Consider the following 23,328-nt stretch of genomic DNA (forward strand, 5'->3'; position numbering starts at 1 on the left):
GCTTGGGGCTTTAATCTGGAAACAGCATTGGGATCTTCTGTCGTGGCCCCACCTGCCAACACTGCTCACGCTTCATTTAGATAGCGAAGCACTTCAGGTCTCTTGGGGTGGTCTGGAGAAGGAGCCCAGGAACGGGAGGGACCAGAGTCAGCAAAGTCCCTGCAGAGGGAAGGAGCTGGTTAAGTGAGACACAGCTGGATGATCCTCAAAGGAAGCTGCACTTCATGCTGCAGAGGATGGTGAGAATCTTGCACGGCTTCTGGCAGTCGTGCTGGTTCCTTCCAAGCTGGGTTTGCCCATCCGTGTGACACTGCCCCACCGGCTGCATCCCAGGCAGGGGGAGCCAGCCCTCCCCAGCCCACCCCATCCCCCTCTGCCTCCAGCACCCGGGGGAGGCCAGGTCCCAGTCAAACCAGCAGAGCATTTGGGCAGAGCTTATTCCCGGATCCCTGCAGGAGATGGTGTGCAGCTTTCTGACGCGGGGTTTGCCTGCGGCTGTTGCCTCAGGGAGTCGTGTGGATGGAGCAAGGGGCAGCAGTGAGGCAGCACCTTTGCTCAGCACCCTGAAGGAGGGTGGTGAGCAGGTGGATTTACTGCTGCATTTCTCAGCCCAGAGAGACCAGCCCTACCTTTCACGTACACAGGTGATAGACCTGTGCTGAGCACAGGTATGAGATGAAATGTTTTCATGATGAAATGCTGAGAGATGATATTTCTAGGCGTATAATATCCTGAACTCAGTCACTCTTCTATGCATACATAGAAGATTCTTCTAGCAACCTCTGTCTTTCTGCCTACCATGACCACAGATTAGGCACTGTCCCTGTAGTAGTATGATTCATGAAGTATTCGTACATACTTCACTAGGGCCATCCTTGTAAACAGTGGTTGTTACAGCTGATACAGCAACCACACCTCACACATGGTTTCAGCAAATCCATGCTACCTGTTCCCTGAGCGAGGAGTGCTATGACTGTGCCAGTTCATACTCATTTGGCGTCTGGTTACAGTGGGTTCTGTGAAAGTGGTGGAGGCACACACAGTCCCTGACTCAGCCATTTAGTAAGTAAGGAGGAGATAATTTAATGAATAGCAAAGATATTGCCTATAATGTGAATTGTGTTTAAAAAAAAAAGAGAGAGAGAAATGGCCTTAAGTCCTTGCTCCAGGGTATGAGCTTTTGTTTGTCTGTTTAATATGGGGAGAAGTCCCCAGGCAGGGCATGTTATGCAAGAAGTTTCCCAAGATTGTTGCTTCCTGTGATATGTGTATCTCCTGAAGCAGCTGATCCTGTATGCTGCTGGCGAGAAGATGTCGTACCAACCTAGTGCAGGGCTTGTTTTGCTCCTGCTTCTTTCCAAAATGTTGCAAATCTTTGTGGTTTTTGTTTGTTTGTTTGTTTGTTTTTTGCCAGGTTTCCAATCAAGCAAGCACTTACCTGCTTTACCAAGAGTACCTGTGTTGATGCAGGACACAGACCCGCTTTCCACGTCTGCCCAGCTCTCGCTGCTCCTTGGAGCAAGCATCATACCCGTGCCCTCCCTCCCTGGGCTCCCTGCTTTCACACAGCCCCATGTCCCTGCTGCTCTCTTCTGCAGTCTCTCCATTCCTGTACATGATACAGCACTCCCTCCACCTCCACGTTCAGTGTCTGTCCACGCATTTGAGCCGGACTGTTACGGAGAGCTTGCCGAACCAGTGGGGTGTGCTCACCTGCTGCTCAGCTCCGAACCTGCCTCTGTCTGAGGGCATTCTGAGGGCAATCTGAGGGCAATTCCCATGGGTGACTGCCAGGTCCAGTGGGGCATAGTGCAGAAATACCACTAGGGGACAACTTAATCAGCAAGTCACACGGAGCTGTCAGAGCTGAATAAGCTTGGGCACAGCAATGCACGAGTGTGGCTGTGCTTTGGAGACCAGGTCCCTTGCTCCACGTATGGTCTCAGACAGTCCAAGTGTGGGACTGTCATCACATGAGTGGCAGCAGCATCCCGTAGATGCACGGGCTGCCAGATAACCCAGTGCCAGTGGTGAGATGCCAGCTGAGGCGGACAGAAAGTCTCACTTTGTAACTCAGCCCCATCCTTCCTTGCTGGGACACAACAGAACCGCCTGGGGAGCAGTGCTGTCTCCAGCCTGCTCTGGAGCACTCCCCATGAACACTGGATTATGTTTAGCATCACGGGAAAATTGGGCAGTGTGACCACACAGCTCCAGTCTTGTACTTGGAAGCCTGTGCAGCTATCACAAATGTCTCTTTGCCTGTTCCTGGTCATCATGTGAGCTTGGGCACAGCAAGCTCACTGAGATTCCTTCTCCAGTCCTACAAATGCCCAGGGCTGGCCTGGTTCCACAGTCAAGACACAGTTGCAAGGTGCTCAGAGAGCTCAAGGCCAGGTCAGGGAGGGTCTCTGCACGGATGGCATTTTAGGACTTGTGTGCTTCACCAACTCCCGTTTGTCTTTTGACATGTTTTCTCTGCAGGAGGGGTTAAAGTTTGATATTCAGCAAAAGATGTTTGTTTGCATCCCTTTGTGTAAAGAACAGCCGGAAGAGATGATACTGCAGTTACTGAGACAAATTGCCTTGGGTGAATTCAGTGATCCAGCCACCCAAGCTTTGTACTTGCTTCAATCTGTAGCAATCCGTTGGGCACTTGAGGGAGTTTTAGTTTCTTTTCCTGTCCAACACTTGGTGTGAAGACCTTACATTCAGCAACAGAAGCCCCTACAAGTTGAGCGTCAGTGCCGTGAATTGCTTGGTGCAGGGTCTCATGGCCTTATGAAGGTCCATGACAGCCACAGCTCCTGCTCTGCAGAACCCTGGGGGCACGAGGACGGGGCATGGTGCAGGAAGCATGGTCAGAGCTTGAGGATCTCACTGTTGGTCTAGCAGGCAGAGGGGAAGCTGGCCTAAAGCCCTGCAGCAAATTTTGGGACAATGCTGGTATCATAACATTTCACGGAACTGGAAGAGCTTATTTATGGTTTTCAGAATGTGGCTTTTATGCAGAGGAGTGCTGTGACACTTTGTGACCCTCAGGATGATAACAAAGTGGGACTGGAAGACGTATTTAAAGCACTTCAAACACCATGTCTGTCATCTGTATTGTTAAGGGTAGTATCATCATTATGGAGATCTAATGGAAGCCTAGAAACAAAGCTCAGTAGAATCTAGATATGGTAAATGCTGCTTTTGACCCATCTTTTATACTAGCCTTAGAAACTTTAAAACTCAGGAGCTGATTTTAATTAACCTCTGTGGCACCCTTCTCTTCCTACCTCCAAATACATGTACTCTGTAGGTGCCTGTTATCCACTGACCAGCTAGCTGCAAGTGGCTACCAGGTGCTCCGATATTCTGGGACATGCCTTCAGGATTTTAGGTGAGAAGTACCAAGTAGCTAAGATATACTGCAGTAAATATGATTTAGAATCCTTTTTTTTTTTTTTCCACTCTGTAAATGTGAAGCCTTCATCTTGAAATGAGATCAATTGCGATGCTGCAAGAGTCAAAATCAGGGCTGGGGTTTACTGCATGAGGTCCTTGGGAGCAGCTCCTAGCGAAGACAAGCAGCTCAGGGCAGTGACAGCTCACAGGTCCGGGCACTCCTCTGGCCCTGGCAGGTACCAACGAACTGGGGCGTCGGTTTCACTCAGGTGCCCCTGTGGCATCAGTGCCATCCTCCTGGCAGCATGCAACGCGGCGGGGGCAAACCAGCCCTGCAGGGACAAGATCCCCTGTGCCCCTGCAGCGCTGCCAGCTGGGTTTGGGTGCTGCAGGGCCTTCACCCTGAGATCCGCAGCATCGAGGGGTTCTCAGAGCTCCTGCCGAGCTCCCTGGTGACCTGTCTCTTTCGGGACTTGTCCTGACTCTTCGGGGTGCAGCTGAGGATAGAGCCTGTGGTGCAAGGCAGCCCAGATGACATTAGATTTTTAAGATCAGGAAATGGCCACAGTGATCAAATTGTACAACTAAAGCTTTGGTGTTAACGTGATAGTTTCTTGACTGGTAAAAACTATAATTCTTGAGATTTAAAGTCATGAGATTTTGCAATGAACAGTAGACCTCCTTGTTAGGAAATTCTACGTCATTACCGGTGAGAATTTCTGCAATTTAATTCCAAAGCTATTGATTTAGTTATGCCCTTGTCAGCTGGATAGAAAGAGCATCCTTAAATTTTATTTCCTTCCTGTGTAGGTACTTACAGATGAATTGTTACCCATATTACATACTTCTGACCTAACACTTTCCTGCAGGCTCTGGTCTGGAAGCAGTATTAGGGAGGATCTGGTTTCAAGCCGAATTTTGGATTGGCTGGGTTGCTGCACTCAGGCTTGGCCTGGGCCGTTGTGAGACATCAGCGGTTGGGTTTCCCAAGTTGTGTACGGAGCATATAATGTCTTCTTCCTTCTTTACTGCGGCTACATCAGGCTCTGAACATGGTGGATTGTTCTGGTGCCTTATTTCGTTGGTGGCTGGGCTGATGATGAGGCCCTGGCTGAGGTGAAGCTGACAGGACAGGAGGTGGAAGTCTGACAGTCGTGATGTGAGAAGCTGCACGGCAGGACAGGTAGCGATGAGAGAGCTGACCAAGTTACAGGTGGTGCTGTGAGGGACAGCTGGGTTTCATTGGTGTTGAAGGGAGAGCGATGCTAGAAATGGCCAAACCTCACAGATAGCTGAAGGGAAACACTGGGCTGTCACCTGTGTGAGGCCAGCACTGGCTCCCAAGTGTTTCAGAAGGTGTGCTGTGCTGTGTGCAGACGGTGCTCAGATGTCTGCATCCCGCTGTGCGCGGGCAGCCTGTGGAGCATGTCTCGTGCAGCGCTCCATCTCCGTGCCCCTGAGGAGCACAGGTTTTCCTGGCTCTGGGCTGGACAGAGTGCCTCGAGGGCAGAAGAGTGACAGTGATGGTCAGAGTTTCTCCCACAGCAGTGAATTTTCCATTCACACTTCATCTTTTGCAGAGCAGTGTTCTGCAGGAGTGCTTCTGCCCCTTTCAGCTGTGGTTTGGAAAGAGACATGCACACCACCAAGGTGTCTTAAATGTGGCATGGTTTGTAGGTGCTTCATAGGGCTTTTTAGCAACATTACATTTAATTCTGTTTCTTATGAGAAAACAATGTGCCCAGTACCCATCAGCTTAAAAAGAAAGACCGGGTTGGGCCCTTCTGGACAAAACATGCAGCGTGCAGCTGGACTTGTACACAGTACGATGGGCGAACAGTTGGCTGGTGGCTCAGGCTCAAAGGGTTATAGTAAATGGGGTTGCACCAGGCTGGCAGCCAGTCGCTGGTAGGGTTCCCCAGGGCTACTTTTTAGGGTCAGTTCCCTTCAACGTTTTTATCAGTGACCTGGACAGAGGAGCTGAGCACACACTAAGTAAGTTTTTGGACGGTACTAACTTGGTAGGAGTTGTCAATTCCCTTAAGGGTAGAGGGGCCCTACAGAGAGATCTTGATAGGTTGGAGCACTGGGCAATCACCAAATGTAAGAAATTTAACAAGAGCAAGTGCCGGATTTTGCACCTAGAGCAATGCTGTCCTGAATGTACATACAGACTGGGGGACAAGTGGCCGGAGAGGGATCTGGCGTTTGGGTTGATAGCAAGCTCAGTGTGAGTCGATGGTGAGCCCTGAGGGCCAAAAGGGTCCTGGGGTGCATTGTAAGTGGTGTAGCTAACTGGTCAAAAGAAGAAATAGTCCCACTATACTCAGCACTGCTGCAGTTTCACCTTGAGCACTGTGTGCAGTTTGGGGCTCCACGATATAAGATATAAAAATATTAAAGAGTGTCCAAAGGAGGGCAACAAAGATGGTAAAAGGACTAGAGGACAAAACATATGAGGAGCAGCTGAGGTCCCTTAATTTGTTCAGCCAGAGAAAAGGAGGCTGAGGGAAGGAAACCTACAGCTTCCTCACGAAGGGAGTGGAGGGACAGGCTCTGGTCTCTTCTCTCTGGTGACAGGACCTAAGGGAACAGTTGGAGCTGGGACAGGGGAGGGTCAGGGCTGGGTGTTAGGGAAAGGTTCTGCACCCAGGGGTGGTTGGGCACTGGGACAGGCTGCCCAGGGACGTGGACATGGCACTGAGCCTGTTCGAGCTCTTAGGTGCATGGTTTAACTCTTAGGTTGCCATGTTTGGAGGTAGGAGTTGGTCTCGATGATCCTTGTGGGTCCCTGCCAATGCAGGATATTCTATGATTCTGTGATTATGTTTTAATTACTGACTACTGTAGGAGCATTTTCTCCCTTTGCAGGTCCTTTGAAGAAAAGTACAGATCAGATTCGGTACTGGGCAAGTAGTAAGCACAGTATTGATATATTTGACAGAATAACTAAAAGCAGCTGTAACAGAAAGATCTGAAACAAGAAAGTACAGTTGCAGACTGCTAAACAGTAGGTTTCCCCTTTATTGCCTAAATGTTGCAGTACTGAGGCAGATGGGAAATCCAGTGCTAGACTGTACCTCTATCCAGAGGTCGCAACTTCTCCACCTACTGCCTGATGTGGCTGTTGGAGACACCTGGAGCAGTTGCCCTTGCACATCTTCTCATTCTCTGCATGGAGAAGGGATGGTTTAATCCACATTTACTTGTCCCTTCTAGAGCTTCTTGTTCCTTGTGATTAAATATTGGGTCTTCAGGCAGTAACATGAGAGAGTTGTTCACTTCCTCTTTCAGCTTTTTTCTTCTTTTATTAAATTCTGCTTCCAGTATTTGCTTTCATGAGGATACAGTTCTGACTTCAGGATGCATTTTCTTGTTTACTGACTTTTTAAGGCATTACTGACACTTTAAAAATTGTGTACAGTGGCATGCAGTTACTGCAGATATAGCTTCCAGCCCACAGAAAATGGTCTACCATCATCCTCATGTAACACATCAATAATACAGGTGACAAAATCGGCTATAAGGCTGTTTTTCCTAGGTTAATTTTACCTGTATTCCCTATCAGTTTATATTTTTGTTTGCCAGTGAGAAAACCACATCCTTGAACTATCCCTCAAATGACTCCGAGCTATAATTTAAGGTTTCTCCCCTTGTCAGCCCTGTGGCCCATGGCTTGATGCTGCCACCCTCCATTGTGGGCTTAGTCCTGCTCCTTCACTGTGCTGATGCTTGCAGGTCAAAGGAATGGGTGGAACAGAGCCAAATCCCAAAGCTGCTCCTCTTTCCCTTGCTATGGGCACTCACTTTCCTTCCTCCTGGTACACCTGGGGATACACAGGGGCAGCAAGCACCTCCGAGTTGTGCTGGGCATTTGTGGGAACACAGCGGGAGTGAGCCTGGTGGGACAGGTCTGTCTCATGCCTCTTGTGATAGGTAGTTTGCTCATGTTAGGCTCCTTCTGGCTGGGAAACCACTTAAACTCTCATCTGCACAATGCTGTCCTCCCCAGGGATCAGGACTTCCACTCGGCCTTTTCAAGTCTTGATTGTGATGATAAGAGGGCAGTACTGGGATGTCATGTTGATGCTCCATTTTGCAAAGTGCAGTGCTGATATTCTGCAGGGACTGTGTTATCATTATCATCATATAAATAATTTACTTTACATTCAGAGAGCCCCTTTACATTCAGTCTCCCCTTTTCTAATTTTCAGACATTCAGGCAATACACAAGGTCTTTCTCCACTTAAATCTTGTGTTCCTCTGGGCCTGGGTTTAACAAAAGTTAATGGGCACCTTGTTTTGCAGCTGCCATCTGCAACAAAGTCAGGCTGGTGGTTCTTTTAACTTCAGATTATTGAAAGAGCTTGCTGGTGAACAGTGATCCAAGAAGTTGAGTTTAACACTGGGGAAGATTTGAAGGATTTGGAGAAATCAAATGTTACGCTGGCATTTTTAAAAATAGGTAGGATGACTTGTCTACTGCTTGCCAGTTTAAGCTAGGATCCATCAAAGGAAGAAGGTCATAGAAAGCTGTTCTGGGATGCAGTCAATAAAAACATCTAAGCATAATCAGATCGTTCAGTTTATTTTTGAGAAAATAGCATCTTGTCAGGCAAACTTTGTCTTGCTCTGGTGCTGCCTGATGGCTATCTGATTTAGCAGAAGAAATCTTGCATAAAATTGTAAACAAAGTTTTAAAAAGTGTTATGGCAAATGATGGAAATATCCTGTCTATATAAAATAACTGACTATACATTTTGCACAAATACATGGTCATCTGTCAATTAAGAGAATGTAGGTTACATTTACTGGAGTGACCTGACATCGGAGGAGATCTAAGGACAAGGTCATCCGCTGACTCTGTTATTAAATCTTCTGCTTCATAAGGGTTTTGATGCAGCTCTTAAATACATTGATTTGATAATAGAGTGATGGATAACTTGTCCAGAAGTGATGACACACTACTTCATTATCTATATTGTTCAGAAAAATAAAGCATGCTTTCTGCATACATCAGCTGAGGTGAGAGGTGGATCTACAGGAGCAATTGCTGAAGGCTCTGGCCCTTGTCATGCATGATATCAGGCTAGATAATGTTGTTTTTTCTGGCTTGCTTGTTGCATATGTCTAGGGCAAATGGTTTTTTCAAGCATCATCAGCCACTGAAGAAGACATTTGGTGTCTGATTTCTTAGAAAGTTGGCCTAGACCCTTCAGTGCATCCTGTACGTGGCTGTCCCTACACTAGCAAAGAATGTCCTTTTACCTTTGGCTCTTCTGAATGGAGCCTGTGAATCCTGTGTGGACTAAAGATTCATGTGAGAAAAAGACAGCTCCATAACTCCCCCCAAAGTCCTGAGTGGGAACCTTCAGTGTAGACTCACATACGAGGCCCCAAAATTGCTTGCCTGGCCAGGGGCTGGGGAGCATGTCTCTATTTTGAATTCCTTGGCTCTGCTTATGTTTGAGTCAGCTGCTTCATGTTCGAGCAGCTGCGGATGTGTCCTCGCCATTCCGTTTGTCACTGCCAGCTCTTGCGTCTCTCCTGCATGTGTGAGAATTGCATCGTTTGTGGAGAGCCATGGTGTCAGCCATCGGCCAAGCTCTGAGAGTCCCTTGTGCAGCTCTCGGTGCTGGCTTGCAAGCCCCTCCACATGCTTCTGTATTAACAACCTCGTCCTTGAGACAACATGAAGTACAACAGGACTCCCTGTGCACCTCAGTCACGACCGCTAGACTTAAACTTACTGCTTGTATAGAGCACTGGACTGAGACAATCTGCATCAACGCCATCAGTGCCAGAAGCTGTGCATCAGGCTTTTATTCTGACCCTGTGCAAGTTGCAGTGCCATGCTGTCTGCCAGCCATTGGTCACTAGCCAAAATGTAGATGTTTCAGGCACTAATTAATATCTTTTAGTGCATGACATAGGCTGCATCATTAGAAAAAACAACGGCTTGTTAACCCTATGTCCTCCTGGTGGTTTAAGTATGTTCAAGAGCTACTCAACAGAATGAGTGCTGTGCTGCTGTTATAGGAGAGGACTTCTGCCGTACAACGTGCTGTCTGTTACTCTACAACTGGCCTTGAGCAAAGCTGCTGTTGCAGGTGGGAAGGAATAATGAAACCTACTCATTGACCCTCCGGTGTGTCTCTTTTTTGAGGAGAGTGCAGATTGGTCAGAGCATGCCTAGGTTTTTCATTCATGTCTTACTCCCAATGTGTCAGTGGTTATGTTTCTGCGTGACAGGTGACCTTGAACATCGCCTCCTATTTGTGCAGACAGGGAAAGCAGGTTCATTGACATACGGGGTTTCAGGATTGCAACCCCCCACAATGTTGCTGAGCACTCCTGTATGTGGTAGCCCTGTATGTGGCCTTTTTGCCTCATTTCTTTCATGGATCTGGTGTCTCTGAAAGCCTGCAACAGTCTCATGATAAACAGACAATGTAAGCTTTTTCCTTTCTCCCGTCACACAAGGTAGCATGCATCACACCTGCTGCTGTAAGGTGGACAAACCCTTCATTCCGGGCGGGCAGTGATGCAGGATGGGCTGAGGCTGGGTAATACAAGTGCACTGCCTGGGTCTACCTGAGAAAGTCCCTTCCCCGGACGAGTGTTCCTACTAGGGGCAGGAGCAGGTTTTCCTACCAGGAATGCAATTCAACCTGAGTGGTTAAGAGTGGGGTTCATCTGAAGAATGCAGGTGTGCATCAGCAGGCGGCCCACTGCTGCTGAGCATCTCGACTCCTGTAGGTCCCGTACTGTGAGGGGCTCCGCTCTAGGGCTGGCGTCTTCAGTGACACAGGTGGTTGGCACAGTTTTTTCTCTGCTGACTATGAGGGAGTCCTGGAGCTTCTAACTCAGACATAAACATGTCTTCTGTAGCTACGAGTCAGAAGGAGCGAGTTCCACTCCTCATGGCACTGCTTGTAGATGTTGTTCGCATTTTGTGTATGGTACTGGGAGATGAATGAGGACCTTGTGGGAACATACACGACTCCGGGAGTTGCACATTTCTGGGAGGCTCCGGGGCTATCTCAGGATTCAATCCAATAAACACTGCAGCCATGTAGCTTAAGCTCTGGTTCCTGCACTGAAGTCAAGCTAAGCCTTGCATGAGTGTTCTTTCTAAACCAACGTATGGAGATTTTCTTAGGCTCCTGGACACTGTCCACCATCTTCTGCCTTCTTTTAGCCACACTGCTTCAATCTCTCTCTCTGTCTTTTGTAGCTGAAACCCCAATTGAGGAGTTCACCCCAACCCCAGCCTTCCCAGCGCTCCAGTACCTGGAATCAGTGGATGTGGAAGGCGTTGCTTGGAGAGCAGGGCTTCGCACAGGAGACTTTCTGATTGAGGTGAGCCCGGACGCGGCAGGGAGAGTGACTGATGGCAGCCAGCAGTATCTTCGTCTGCAGCACAAGGGCCAACATCGTGCACAAAATTATTTTCCTTTGTAAGGTGTTTTGAGAGCTGGGTAATAATTGTTATTGAAATGTCTGCTGCCTAGATGTCTTGATGAAAAAATGTTCTTCGGTACAATAATTCAAGCAGATACATGCTCTCTGTGCTAGAAAACGAGCTGACAGGTTCCCTTCTGCTAACTAAAATTATGGGGAAAATGGAAGTCAGAGAAAAGACTCATTAGATGTCCTCTCTGGAGGCCTGCCAGGATTCTTTTGTACTGATATTTATTACAGTTTTGCCCAATGTGGTACAAGTATTGGGGTCTACAGAGAAGAATTAGATTTAGCAAATACGTAATGCTCTGCTCTTGTATATCTCCCACTTCGCACTTTTTCTTTCTTGAGAAAGTCCTGCTGGAGTCTGTGTCCTGCCTCCACTCTGCTCTAGGGTCACAGCAGACTGGATTTTCTTGGTCATGTTTAAAACAAAAAAGAAGCAAGGATTAGAGTCATTGGCAATTTCACATTTAAAAAATGGCCAACGGGTTCAGCAGCAAGTTACAGAGAGGGGGAATACAGTGTGGTGCATGCAGAGAGGTAGATACAGACACATGAAGAAGATGGAGCCAGGCTCTTTCCAGTGGTGCCCAGGGCAGGAGCGGAGGCCCCGGGCGCAGCCTGCAGCCAGGTGGCTCCCCCTAGCCCCCAGCGGCACTTCTGGGCCAGGCGGGGGCCGGAGCCCTGGCACCGGGACCAGAGGCTGGAGGGTCTCCTCCTGGGGGGTCTCCAAACCCACCTGGGTGTGGGGCTGGGCACCGGCTGGGGGGGGCCTGCTGGGGATGGGGTGTGCTGGGAGGATGCCAGGTGCCTCCTGGCAGGTTCTTTGGAGTATGGCATGCAGTCTGCCTGAGGCGTGGGTGGGAGATTTGGGAGAAAACCATGGTAGGGCTCTGAAGGTGGCTCACAGGTCTCCAGCAGTGGCAGCGCTCGCTTGATCCCCAGCTTGGCTGCATTGATATTTTGTTCCTGTTTGTATTAGCATATGCCCAGACAGCAGGGACAGGTCAGGAGAACACTGCTAGGTGCTGTACAGAGCACGCATATGCGCAGGACCGGTGGTGACGGCTGTGTTGCACCCATGGGACTACGTGAGTGCTCCAGTGCTGATGCTCACTGTCCCTAGGTAGGGAGATAACACTGCAAGGACTGGTTCTTGCGTATCAGCTGCTTCATCTCTTAGTGAACACAGCAGAGGATAGTTTTAAGGAGTGATTTGAAAGAGAGTGATAACATTAATTTGTTAATGTGTACGGGGATTTTCATCACTATAGGAGAGAAGTGTAGGAGAAATTACTATGGTACTTGAAAATGAAAATTATGTTCAGAATCCATGCCAAATGGATATAGTATGAATAGGCCAAGTCTGCATTTCTTGGAGCCAGAGAAAAGGCTGTTGCGATAAGGTGGTTAAGAAAATATTTAAATGTTTGTGAATCGCTCAGTCAAGATGTCTGCTGCTGTGCCGTCACTGTAAAGGGTTCCCAGAGAGTCTGCTCCAAATGGAGATGTGTATGGTGTCAGTAGTGTGAGGTGAATCCTGCCTCTACCAAGGGAGCAACATTAGCAGAAGAGGTGGAGTGATGCCGAATTGACACTGAGTCTGTGAAACAGCCGTGTGTGTTAGGTGGGGCTGGGAAAGGGAACATCATGGGGAAAGCAGAGGTGAATTGTGTGGTCAGGATTCTTGCAGCGAGTATGCGATAGTGCACACTGAACAGATTGTGTGCAGTCAGGGAAAGGACAGGCATGCCATGGGATTTTCTTTCTTATGTTTTCCCATGCAAAAATCATAAGGCTTTAAACCCAGTAATGCAGTATATTACAACCACATTGGTTCAATGTGAAGATAAAAGTTGTGGTTGTGTGTGGTGTAGGTGAGTAAATGTGTGAATTTGTACCAGTTGCAGAAGTGTTCCTGGGACTGGAGAAGGCGGCAGCGAGGCTTTGCTCAGCCCAGCTGCTGCAACTCATCCCACAGTCTGAAGCTTATAGTGAAAAATACTCTTCGATAGGTGGTCATCCCCACTGTAACAAGCAGCTAGCTGCCCGGCGCACCAGGATCCCCCTTCTCTGTGGAATCTTTCTACTCTGTGGGCTCTTTCTAGGAATACTTCCTCCAGACCAAGTGCCTCAGGCTCTGTTGTGAGACTTGAAGCTGAATGAGTGGTTGATGGAAAGCCTGCATTAAGAGCAGGGGACCAGTCGTGATGTGCTGTGGCGAGGCGCTGAGTGTGCTGCAGCCTTCGGTGCAAAGCGGAAACGCCTGCAGGCAACACCAGTGCCCACATGCGCCAGTGTTGCTGCCAGCAGGCAGGAGGACGTGGAGCTGTGTGCTGCTGTGAATCCCTCAGCTGGTGACCAGAGCAAGAAGGGGAGAAGGGGGCCGTGTGCCGTGAGGGCACAGGTCTTACAGCACGAACATCACCCCAAAGCTGTGAGCTGGGGGGTGCTGGCAGAGACTGCTCGACCCAAATAACCTTTGCCAGCAACAGTCTGCGTTCTTAGTGTGTCTTCTGTAGCCTCTAAAGAGACACAGAGAAACACAAATCGGCATAAACCTGACAAAATCATTATAGAGCTGTTCCTTTTTCTGATACCTAGTATTATAAACAGTATAAAGCAAGGAGGAATTTCAGATGTGTATAAAGCCTCTTGGGGTGGAATGAGCAGGTGAGTACTGCAGCACAGTATCCTCATCATGGCTGAGATTCACAGTCCTTCTCCTCTCCCTCCCAATTTGGATGTTCAGCTGCAGAACAAGTGTATTTAGCTGGTAACCTGCCCTCAGCAGCTTACTGTTTCCTTCCATCAGCTAGAGAGCTGACTTCCCCTGTGGCTGCAGGATCATTAAATCTTTTGCAAGAGGAGCAGTGAGCATGTGTGTTGTCCCTGGGAAGAGAAGCTGGAAATGGGTTCAGACTGAGCACATCAACTTTGCTGCAACGTAAAGCTACATCCTGAGAGCAATATTCAGAAAGAGAGATCCTGTGATATGGCTTGGAGCCTCATACAGGTCTCCAACACACATCTTCATCAACCTGTCCAAGTGTATGTATTAGAGATGTGTTAAATTCAGATCAAAATTGCACGGACATTTTAGTGTTGGTGTCCTCACCCGATACTTTCTTCAGTGAGACTGGTCTCTGTTCATACTGGAAAACTTCTGCCTAATTGTGTGAAGGTGGAAAATTTCATCAGACACCTCCAGGAAGAATAGACAAAGATAATCTTGAAGCAGGAAAGCGCCAACTCCCTGGTAACTGTCGGGAGTTTTAAGTCACGCAGGAAATTAATTCACCCAAGGGTACTGAGAGAACTGGCGGAGGAGCTGGCCAAGCCGCTTTCCATCATTTATTGACAGTCCTGGCTATCAGGGGAGGTCCCAGTCGACTGGCGGCTAGCAAACATGATGCCCATCTACAAGAATTGGCCGGGGGGTGGACCCGGGGAACCTGGAAGCCTATTAGCTTGACCTCAGTGCCAGGGAAGCTCATGGAGCAGATTATCTTGAGTGTCATCACACGGCACTTACAGGGCAACCAGGCGATCAGGCCCAGTCAGCATGGGTTTATGAAAGGCAGGTCCTGCTTGACGAACCTGATCTCCTTCTATGACAACGTGACACGCTTAGTGGTTGAGGGAAAGGCTGTGGATGTGGCCTACCTTGATTTCAGTAAGGCTTTTGACACCGTTTCCCACAACATTCTCCTCAAGAAACTGGCTGCTCATGGCTTGGACTGGCGTACGCTTCAGTTGGGTTAAAAACTGGCTGGATAGCTGGGCCCAAAGAGTTGTGGTGAATGGAGTCAAATCCAGTTGGAGGCTGGCCACTAGTGGCGTCCCCCAGGGCTCAGTGCTGGGGCCAGTCCACTTTAATATCTTTATCGATGATCTGGATGAGGGGATGGAGTGCACCCTCAGTAAGTTTGCAGACAACACCAAGTTAGGTGCGTGTGTCGATCTGCTCGAGGGTAGGAAGGCTCTGCAGGAGGATCTGGATAGGCTGGACCGATGGGCTGAGGCCAACTGTATGAAGTTCAACAAGGCCAAGTGCCGGGTCCTGCACCTGGGGCGCAACAACCCCAAGCAGAGCTACAGGCTGGGAGATGAGTGGTTGGAAAGCTGCCTGGTAGAGTAGGACCTGGGAATATTGGTTGACAGTCGGCTGAATATGAGCCAGCAGTGTGCTCAGGTGGCCAAGAAGGCCAACAGCATCCTGGCTTGTATAAGAAGCAGTGTGGCCAGCAGGTCTAGGGAAGTGATTGTCCCCCTGTACTCAGCTCTGGTGAGGCCACACCTCGAGTGCTGTGTTCAGTTTTGGGCCCCTCGCTACAAGAAGGACATGGAGGTACTCGAGAGAGTCCAGAGAAGGGCAACGAAGCTGGTGTGGGGTCTGGAGAACAAGTCTTACGAGGAGCGGCTGAGGGAGCTGGGATTGTTCAGCCTCAAGAAGAAGAGGCTCAGGGGCGACCTCATCGCTCTCTATAGGTACATTAAAGGAGGCTGTAGAGAGGTGAGGGTTGGTCTATTCTCCCACGTGCCTGGTGACAGGACGAGGGGGAATGGGCTAAAGTTGCGCCAGGGGAGGTTTAGGTTGGATATTAGGAAAAACTTCTTTACCGAAAGGGTTGTTAGGCATTGGAATGGGCTGCCCAGGGAAGTGGTTGAGTCCCCATCCCTGGAGGTCTTTAAAAGACATTTAGATGTTGAGCTTAGTGATGTGGTTTAGTGAAGGACTTGTTAGTAGTTAGGTACAGAGGTTGGACTCGGTGATCTTGGAGGTCTCTTCCAACCTAGACGATTCTGTGATTCTGTGAAATGCAAGGCTGCTGCAGCTCCAGGTTCCCAGGTTCAGTCAGCAGCAAGGTTTAGCATGTGTTCCCAGCGGGGACACATACAGATGTACCATATATCCATATGCACACAGCCTGCCACACAGATGAGAAAATGCACGGCATGCTGCAGGCACAATCAGGTGGCCTGACCATGTCCTCCCCACTGACTTATCAGAACGAAAGCCTGTCAACAGAGACTATATACATATATGCACAGAGACAATATGGATTGCTGGTTACTGGCACCTGAGTATGTGAACCCTTGAGACCCACTCCAGTTGCTGGTGCTCGGATCTCCTGATGCACTGGATCTGCCAGAAGCTGGCCTCAGACACTTGGTCATTCTGACCACTGACCTCTTTACCCTCGGCTGGCTTCTTCCACATCTTCTCCCTTTATTCTCCTGTGCTTGTTCTCACCTGATTCACCATCATCCCCCCTTCTCCAGCTTTTGGTCTTTTCACATGATCTCAGTAGGTCTTGCACAATCCCTGAATGCTCCTGCTGGAAGCCCGTAACGTGTCCTGTGCCCCTCAGTAATGCCCCTTGGTCTGCAGGGTGGCCCGGAGAGAGCCTCCCATCAACTCACCTGGTGGGTGTTGGACCTGGGCTGGGGCCGAGGCTCCTCCTGTGGTAGCCCTGGAAGCAGCTGAGGCAGGGTGCTCCATTAGCACTGGCCAGGTTCCTCCACCTGCCATTGTTCTCTGCTTCTTTATGGTTATGGTGATTAGCCTTTAATCACATAATCTAATAGTAACAACCGGTCATCGTGTCTGCAGGCATTACGTATTCATGTGTTCTGCCTGCTCTCCCTTTGCCACTGGGGTTCATCTCCTGCTGATCCCATTTTTAACAGAGCCCTGGCTGGGCTGGGCTGGGCTGCCTCATGCATCTTCGCCTCTGAGCCTCTTCTGTCTCTGCACTGTGGCAGAGGAAGCAGGAGCTGTGGAGAGAAGTAACCTCAGTCCTGCAATGCCATCTGTCAACAGAAATTCAAGTATTAGAAGTGTGTTTAAAATTTCGCTGAGGCCCTTACAGCAACCAAGTCCCTGACCTTCCAAGAAGCATTTGCAACTCTTAAATACCATAATAGACTGGAATATCTGGCCCTTCCTCTCATTCCACAGAGAGATACCATCTCGTTTTTTCTTTCTTTTTTTTTTTTTTCCCTAGGCTTCTGGGCTTTTTGCTTCTTCTCTTTTCCTTTGTCATTCCTCAAGTCCTCTCTCTGGAAACCTAAGCCTTCTCATCGTACTGGACTGAACATGTTCATTTTTTAAATCCCAGCGAACCATATGCATCTGTAACAAGTGTTAGACCTTCTGCTTTTGTATGTTGACTCAGCCCTCGTTTGCTGCTGCGTATTTTGGGTGGGAATCAGATCGCGCTTTTATTATTCCTAAGATTTTACCCGCTGTCTAGATTGTAAGCATGTAGGGAGACTGTAAGATGTCTGGCACCTGATTGTGAGAGGGGTGGCGGGCATCTGACACGTTGAGGAGAATAAAGACAACAGGACAGGTGGAATGCACAGATCATTTTGCATATCACACAAGCAGAACAGAGAGGTGCAAGAAGTGCTGCTTTCATGTCCATTATGAGCCTGGACAGAGCATTTCTGCTTATCTGCTGTCCTTCAGGCTGGCTGAACTCAGAACGTTGGCATCCCCTCTGTTCTGGGTTGCTTTTTTCAGTCTTGCAATCCTTCAGCATATTTTCATGAGCTGCTACTCACTCTAAGATGTATTTTTTCATTCACTTCATAACCCCCTTTTCCATCCTTGGTCCTGCCATGGTGTGGTGGTTTTACTCAGCTAGGCAGCTGAACTCCACCACAACCACTCTCTTACTCCCCCTCCTCAAAGAAAAAGGGGAACAAAATAAGATGGAAAGGGCTCAAGGGTTGAGATAAGGACGGGGAGATTGCTCAACAATCATCGTGACAGGCAAAACAGACTCAGAGTAGGGCGATTGATGTAATTTATTGCCTACCACTAGCAGACTAGAACAGTGAGAAACTAAAAGCAAACTAAAAACACCTGCCCCACTACATCCACCCTCTTCTATGTCCCCCCCAAGCAGCACAGGGGAATGGGGGAATGGGGGCTGAGGTCAGTCCTTGATGCTTCGTCTCCACCACTCCTTCGGTCCCTCTCTGCCCCTGCTCCATGTGGGGTTCCTCCCACGGGATGCCGTCCTTCCTGAACTGAGCCTGCGGGGGCTGCCCACAGGCAGCAGCTCTTCAAGAACTGCTCCCACACGGCTCCGTACCACAGGGTCCATCCCCCAGGAGCAAACTGCTCCAGCACGGGTCCCCCACGGGTGGGCAGCAGCTCCCCCCAGACCCCTGCTCCTGCGGGGGCTCCTCTCCACGGGCTGCAGCTCCGGCCCGGGGCCTGCTCCTGCGGGGGCTCTCCACTGGGCCGCAGCCTCCTCCAGGCCACATCCACCTGCTCCAGCGGGGGCTCCTCCACGGGGGGCTGCAGCGTGGAGATCTGCTCCATGTGGGACCCATGGGCTGCAGGGGGACAGCCTGCTCCACCAGGGGCCTCTCCACAGGCCGCAGGGAGGGGAACTGCTGCTGCGTGCCTGGAGCACCTCCTGCCCTCCTGCTGCACTCACCTTGGGAACTGCAGGGCTGGGTCTCACTCCTCACTCTCCCAGCTGCTGTAGCACAGCAGTTTTTTTCCCCTTTCTTAAATCTGCTCTCACAGAGGCACAACCATCATCAGTTCATTGACTCAGCTCTGGCCAGTGGTGGGTCCCTTTTGGAGCCAGATGGAGCTGACCCTTATCTAACACGGGTCAGCTTCTGGACTCTTCTCACAGAAGCCATCCTTGCACCCCCCCATCTAGCAAACCTTTGCCACATAGACCCGATACACATGTCCACTCTGTCTGGCTTCAAACTGCATGGCTGGTTGTGCTTTCAGATGGGCATGCTCCCTGCTTTGTTCATTTACCTAGCAAAAGCCCTGAGACCTCCAAAAAGTGCATCTACCCAAATTTCCAGAAAAACAGTCCAGGTGAAATTTCAGCAGTACCTGCTCAGCATCTTTGTTATCTGCTGATCCAAGAACAAAAAGATCCTATTTTCAGATTCTTAACGCTAAAACAAAAACATGAACTGAGTTAAGTGACTGTATATCCTCAGGTCAAAGGAAGAGCATCGGTTCGTCACCAGTGAAAAGGCCACGCTATCTTCTTAGTGACTAACCTTCCCTGTCTGTGATGCGTGTGGTTCAGATCAGCCATGGGCAAGCCTGCCTGTCGTGTTGGTTGGTATGGGCTGTTCAGGGATGTGAAGGGACAGAAAGTTCCAGGGCTTCTGCTTGCTTAGGGCAGACAGATCACAGGCATTGAGCTCTGCCCTTGATCTTCCAGCACTGAGATCACCACCTCCCACGGTATTTCTATGTATAGAAATAACTAGATAAGTAACCTCAGTGTTTACTCAGCATCTCTTTAACTGTACTTCCATCACATGTGCTCCAAGTAGAGTGGTTGGAAGCCAACTCTCACATGAAGCTGTGTGGCTGATTTTCTCTGGTTAGCTTGGCTAACACTGGCTTGTCAATGTTCTTGTTCACATTTCCAGGTGCCAGCATTCCCTGGGGCACTCTAATTTCCTAAATACAGCTGCGGTCCTATAACCCACAGGGCTGCTGTGACAACAGAGTTGCAGGTGATCTCAATACCCTGCCTTTGGTAGAGATCTGTGGTGGGATTCATCTCACCTCACTTCAGGCTGCACGTATCTGGGTGCCTACGCCTGGGAGCCTTGTCTAAGCTGCCAGATCTGCCTGCAGAATCCAAATAAATGTGATGGTGGAATTCAGAGAGTAATTAATTCATCTAACGTAACCTGAGGTCTGCCTTAGGATGTGACATATTGTACTCAAGGTCTGCTGGGTTCACTGACCAGCTCTTCCCTGTCTGGACAGGGATTGCAGGGCAAATTTTTTGGGGTAGGTGCCCATTTTATAGACAGCACATTCTGTCGAGTGAATCCCAGCACTGCAGACTCCTGGCAAAAAGCACATTTTCTGTAGCACTGCAGGTGAGAAATACCAAACATGAAGCCGCTCCTTGGAGCATTCAGTATTTGTTTTCTGTGCTGTCGGGGGGTTCTCTCAGAGGAACTGCTGACCTCAGAGTGTTACTGACACTGTGAATATAGCTGGATGTACAATCACCACTGGTACTTCTTGGGATTATGGCTGGCAAAGCCCTGCCAAGAAACCTGCAATGCGTCCCCAGTGTGAATTCAGAGACTTCTGTGGTGTCCGTATGCTTGAGGTGCTGACCTGTCTGGAGACTCAGAAGTGATCCTGAGGTACCTGTGAGTTGGTGCCATTTGCAGTCTTCCAGCAGCACACATGGAGGAAAGAAACCCTTCCTGACACAACGCTTTCCTTTGGAGGTTCAGCCTTTGGACATGTTTCTGAGCATGATCTTCCCATTGCCTCAGGAAGAGATCTGGTTCATTCCCCCCATCTCATTCTCTCAGTGCAGTCAGTCTGGCTCATAGAAGTCATCTGCAGCTCATGGTGGGCCGAGAACTTCAGTAGCACAAGGTTTCATCACAGTGCTAAGACTTGCCTCAAGGTCATCACTGCAGAGGCCATCGTATCTTGGTGTGTTAATCTATATTGCAGTAGCAAGGCTGTTGTGCCACACACCAGACCCTGTGCTACCCATCTAGGCCTGACTTTATCTTGTGCATATTCTGGAAAGCCACACTGTCACTGTGTTGCTAGAGATGACTTCATCAACTGTACTTACATGGTAGTATAACTTGACCGGTCTCTGCAAGGAACATGCATTTTATTTTACTTCCCGTCACGCAGAATTGTCTTGCTGCAGACTTTCTGGTGACTCGTGGGGCTGCACCACCCTGCTCGGAATTTTTTTCCTAAGGTCCAAGCCCAGCCTGGATGCCCCAAGGCAGTTTGTGGCTGCTGGCTGTGCTCGTTTCATCATCTGCTACTTCCTGAAGAGTTTGGCTCACTGATCTCCAGGTGCCTTGCAAGCAGTTGTAGGCTGCTTTTTTTTAGTTTATTTGTCATGTGAACTGGGTCCAGACCCTTCTTCCCTTCTGGTCTGAACCACCTTCCCTTTGTGGCTGCTTTCCAGGAATTACTTCCCAGCAATTCCCTAAGTAAGCCGCTGTCAGTCCTGGACCTCAGGATCCTAATTCTGCTACTCACCTTTCAAGCGTTCCTCCAGATCCTGAACACAGCCCTCTGGCAGTTGCTGCAGCCCCAGCTGCCCTGTGTTCACATTCACCACCAGTTTTCCCCTGTTTGTGGGCAGCAAGTCAAGCAGGGGGTCAGCTCTGACAACCCCCTCCAGTGTTCATGTTAGGAGATTGTCACCAGTGGTCTGGGACCCTTCTGGATTCCAGTGATTCATTGTCTTCCCAGAAGGTGTCCGGGTAGTCAGAATCCTGGAGAGGATGAGGGCTTGCGAGACTTCCCTAGCTGGTTATGGGCAGCCTCAGCCACCACTTCCTCTCGGGTATCTGTAACAGACCCAGCGTCCCTCCCCTTCCCTGTCTGGATCCAGAGGCTCTCAGAAGGCACCGCTGTGCCTTCTCACTGCAGCTCAGTGCGGTCAGGAGCTCCATCACATGGGGACACCTCCCTGTCCTTCCTGAACAGCCTGCAGGCAGCTGTGGCCACCTCCTGATGACTGTGGGCTGCCCTCAGTGACTCTCAGTGAGTCTAACCATTTCTGCGACCATTTCTAACCAGCCCTGCGACCACACCAGGACATGTAGTTCTTTCTGCTTGTTGTCCATCCTCTGGGAACCTGAATGAACCTGGCCTCTGAATGCTTGGTCCTCTGGGCAAGAATATGAATGTTCCCTGTGGACCTTTTCCTCCATACCTGTCTAATCTGTAGGCTCAGGTCCCCATTCCCTGATGAACCTAGTTTAAAATCCTTCTCTCCACATCAGCAAGTGTGCTCACAAAGGTGTTCGTCCCTTTCGTGGTTACACTGAGTCTTTCTCTTCCCGGTAGTCCTCCATCATCCTTAAGATGGTGCCTGGAGGCACCAGGATCAAGGAAGCTGAATTGTAGCTGGCAGCATCAGCTGCACAACCAGACATTGGTCTGGTGGATGTGTGCACTCCTCAGCAGGTCTTCCTTTCAACCAGAAGAGTTTTTGCAAACAGACTCAGTTGACAACACAACTGGAACATGCTCTTGCTGTGTTTCCATCACCCTTGACCCCAAAGCCCTGTAGTCCCATTTGAGCTGGTCCAGGTTTTTCCTGGGTGTATCACCAGTAAGCCTTCCCTGTGACAGTAACGTTGGCTAGGGTAATGAGCAAGGTCATAAATAAGATTCCCATCTTTTTCCAGAACAGGGTCACTCAGCAGAACTGAACACTGTCTCTTTCCTTTCCTGAGCTTTGTCTTTCCAAGTCAGAGCTCCCTCCATTTTTAAATACTCTCCATTTGACAGAAGCATCGAGGAAGATGCCCTCATCTCCTGTAGTTTGCAGCAGAGGTATCTGAGAAGGGAGGCTCTGAGTGCAAAGACTGTCTTACTGAGAGCAGCACAGTGGAAGACTGTGTGCGGTAGCTGGGGTGGAACGGCCAGCAGCTCTCCAGGGCTTTCAGTAGGGCTCGTGTCCTCCAGGTTGTCTTTGAGAGGCATCTCCATTCTGAAGGGCGTCGTGTACTAACATCATTGACAGTGCTGCAGCCTGCAGGTGAGACACAGGGTTGGGGAGAGCAGTGCTGTAGTCTCCCTGGCTGGGAACTCAAGTCTCCTGTTGCAGCTTCTTCACTTGGTGATGCTGCATGGCAGATCCATGGACGAAGGATGCATGTAAGTAGGAGAACTGAAGGAGAAGGGAAGGTTACCTGATCAGGACTGCATTTTCCTAGGAATATGGTATCCAGTGCTCGTCTTCCAAGCCCTATCACTTGGAACTGTAAGGTTTGGCAGAAGTATAGGAGTGGGGTGGGCTCTTCCCTATCATGCTACATTCAGACAGCCTGGGTCAGCAAATCCTACAGATACTGCTAAGGCAAAAAGTGTCTGTGCTTGAGCTTTTGGATGTGCATACATCAGAGTTTGAAGTGCTTGTGGACAATGCTCTGGTTATTGACAGAAAATCTTTAAAAGGCAGGAGGAATGGATGTGGATGTTAGAATATCATCTAGCTGGGTGAAATGCAGGAGTATGAAGATGTGTTGCTTCTTGAGGGAAGCTTTCAAATTGCAAAGATAAAGGGGCTGTGCAGAGCTCAGTGGTGGGCTTTGTGAGATATCTCTGAACTGAAGCAGAATTTGAATCTGGCAGGTACTGCATAGGGCACCCAAATTGACTGCCTTTCCGTGCTCAGCGCCATAACAAAATGCACATGGGCAATTACACTTATGCAATTAGTGCTCACCTGCCTAGTTGGAGTCAGTGGGACAGCATCAGGCTGGGAAAGTGCCACAGTTACGGGACTAGCTGTAGATGTTTCCTGTCTGAAGGGTATAATGTCAAAGCTTTGACCTATCAGGGCATGGGATTTTGAAAGTCTTCTCTTATCTGACCAGTGCTCAAGAATACTGTCTGCAGTATCTAGCCTTCTTTACCTTCCTCTAAGCCTGACCTTCTTTAGATAC

The 23,328-nt window shown here is 49.4% G+C and overlaps 1 protein-coding gene across 1 annotated transcript in view; it reads left to right on the plus strand.

Moving 5' to 3' along the window:
* SHANK3 (SH3 and multiple ankyrin repeat domains 3) overlaps positions 1-23,328 on the plus strand; it is a 353,875-nt gene that overhangs the window by 270,116 nt on the left and 60,431 nt on the right. Inside the window, exon 15 of the mRNA XM_035569314.2 lies at positions 10,628-10,752. Coding sequence (XP_035425207.2) covers positions 10,628-10,752 — 125 coding nt within the window. The remainder of the gene's footprint in view (positions 1-10,627; positions 10,753-23,328) is intronic.

This window comes from Cygnus atratus, chromosome 1, assembly GCF_013377495.2.
Source record: "Cygnus atratus isolate AKBS03 ecotype Queensland, Australia chromosome 1, CAtr_DNAZoo_HiC_assembly, whole genome shotgun sequence".
Lineage (NCBI taxonomy): Eukaryota > Metazoa > Chordata > Aves > Anseriformes > Anatidae > Cygnus > Cygnus atratus.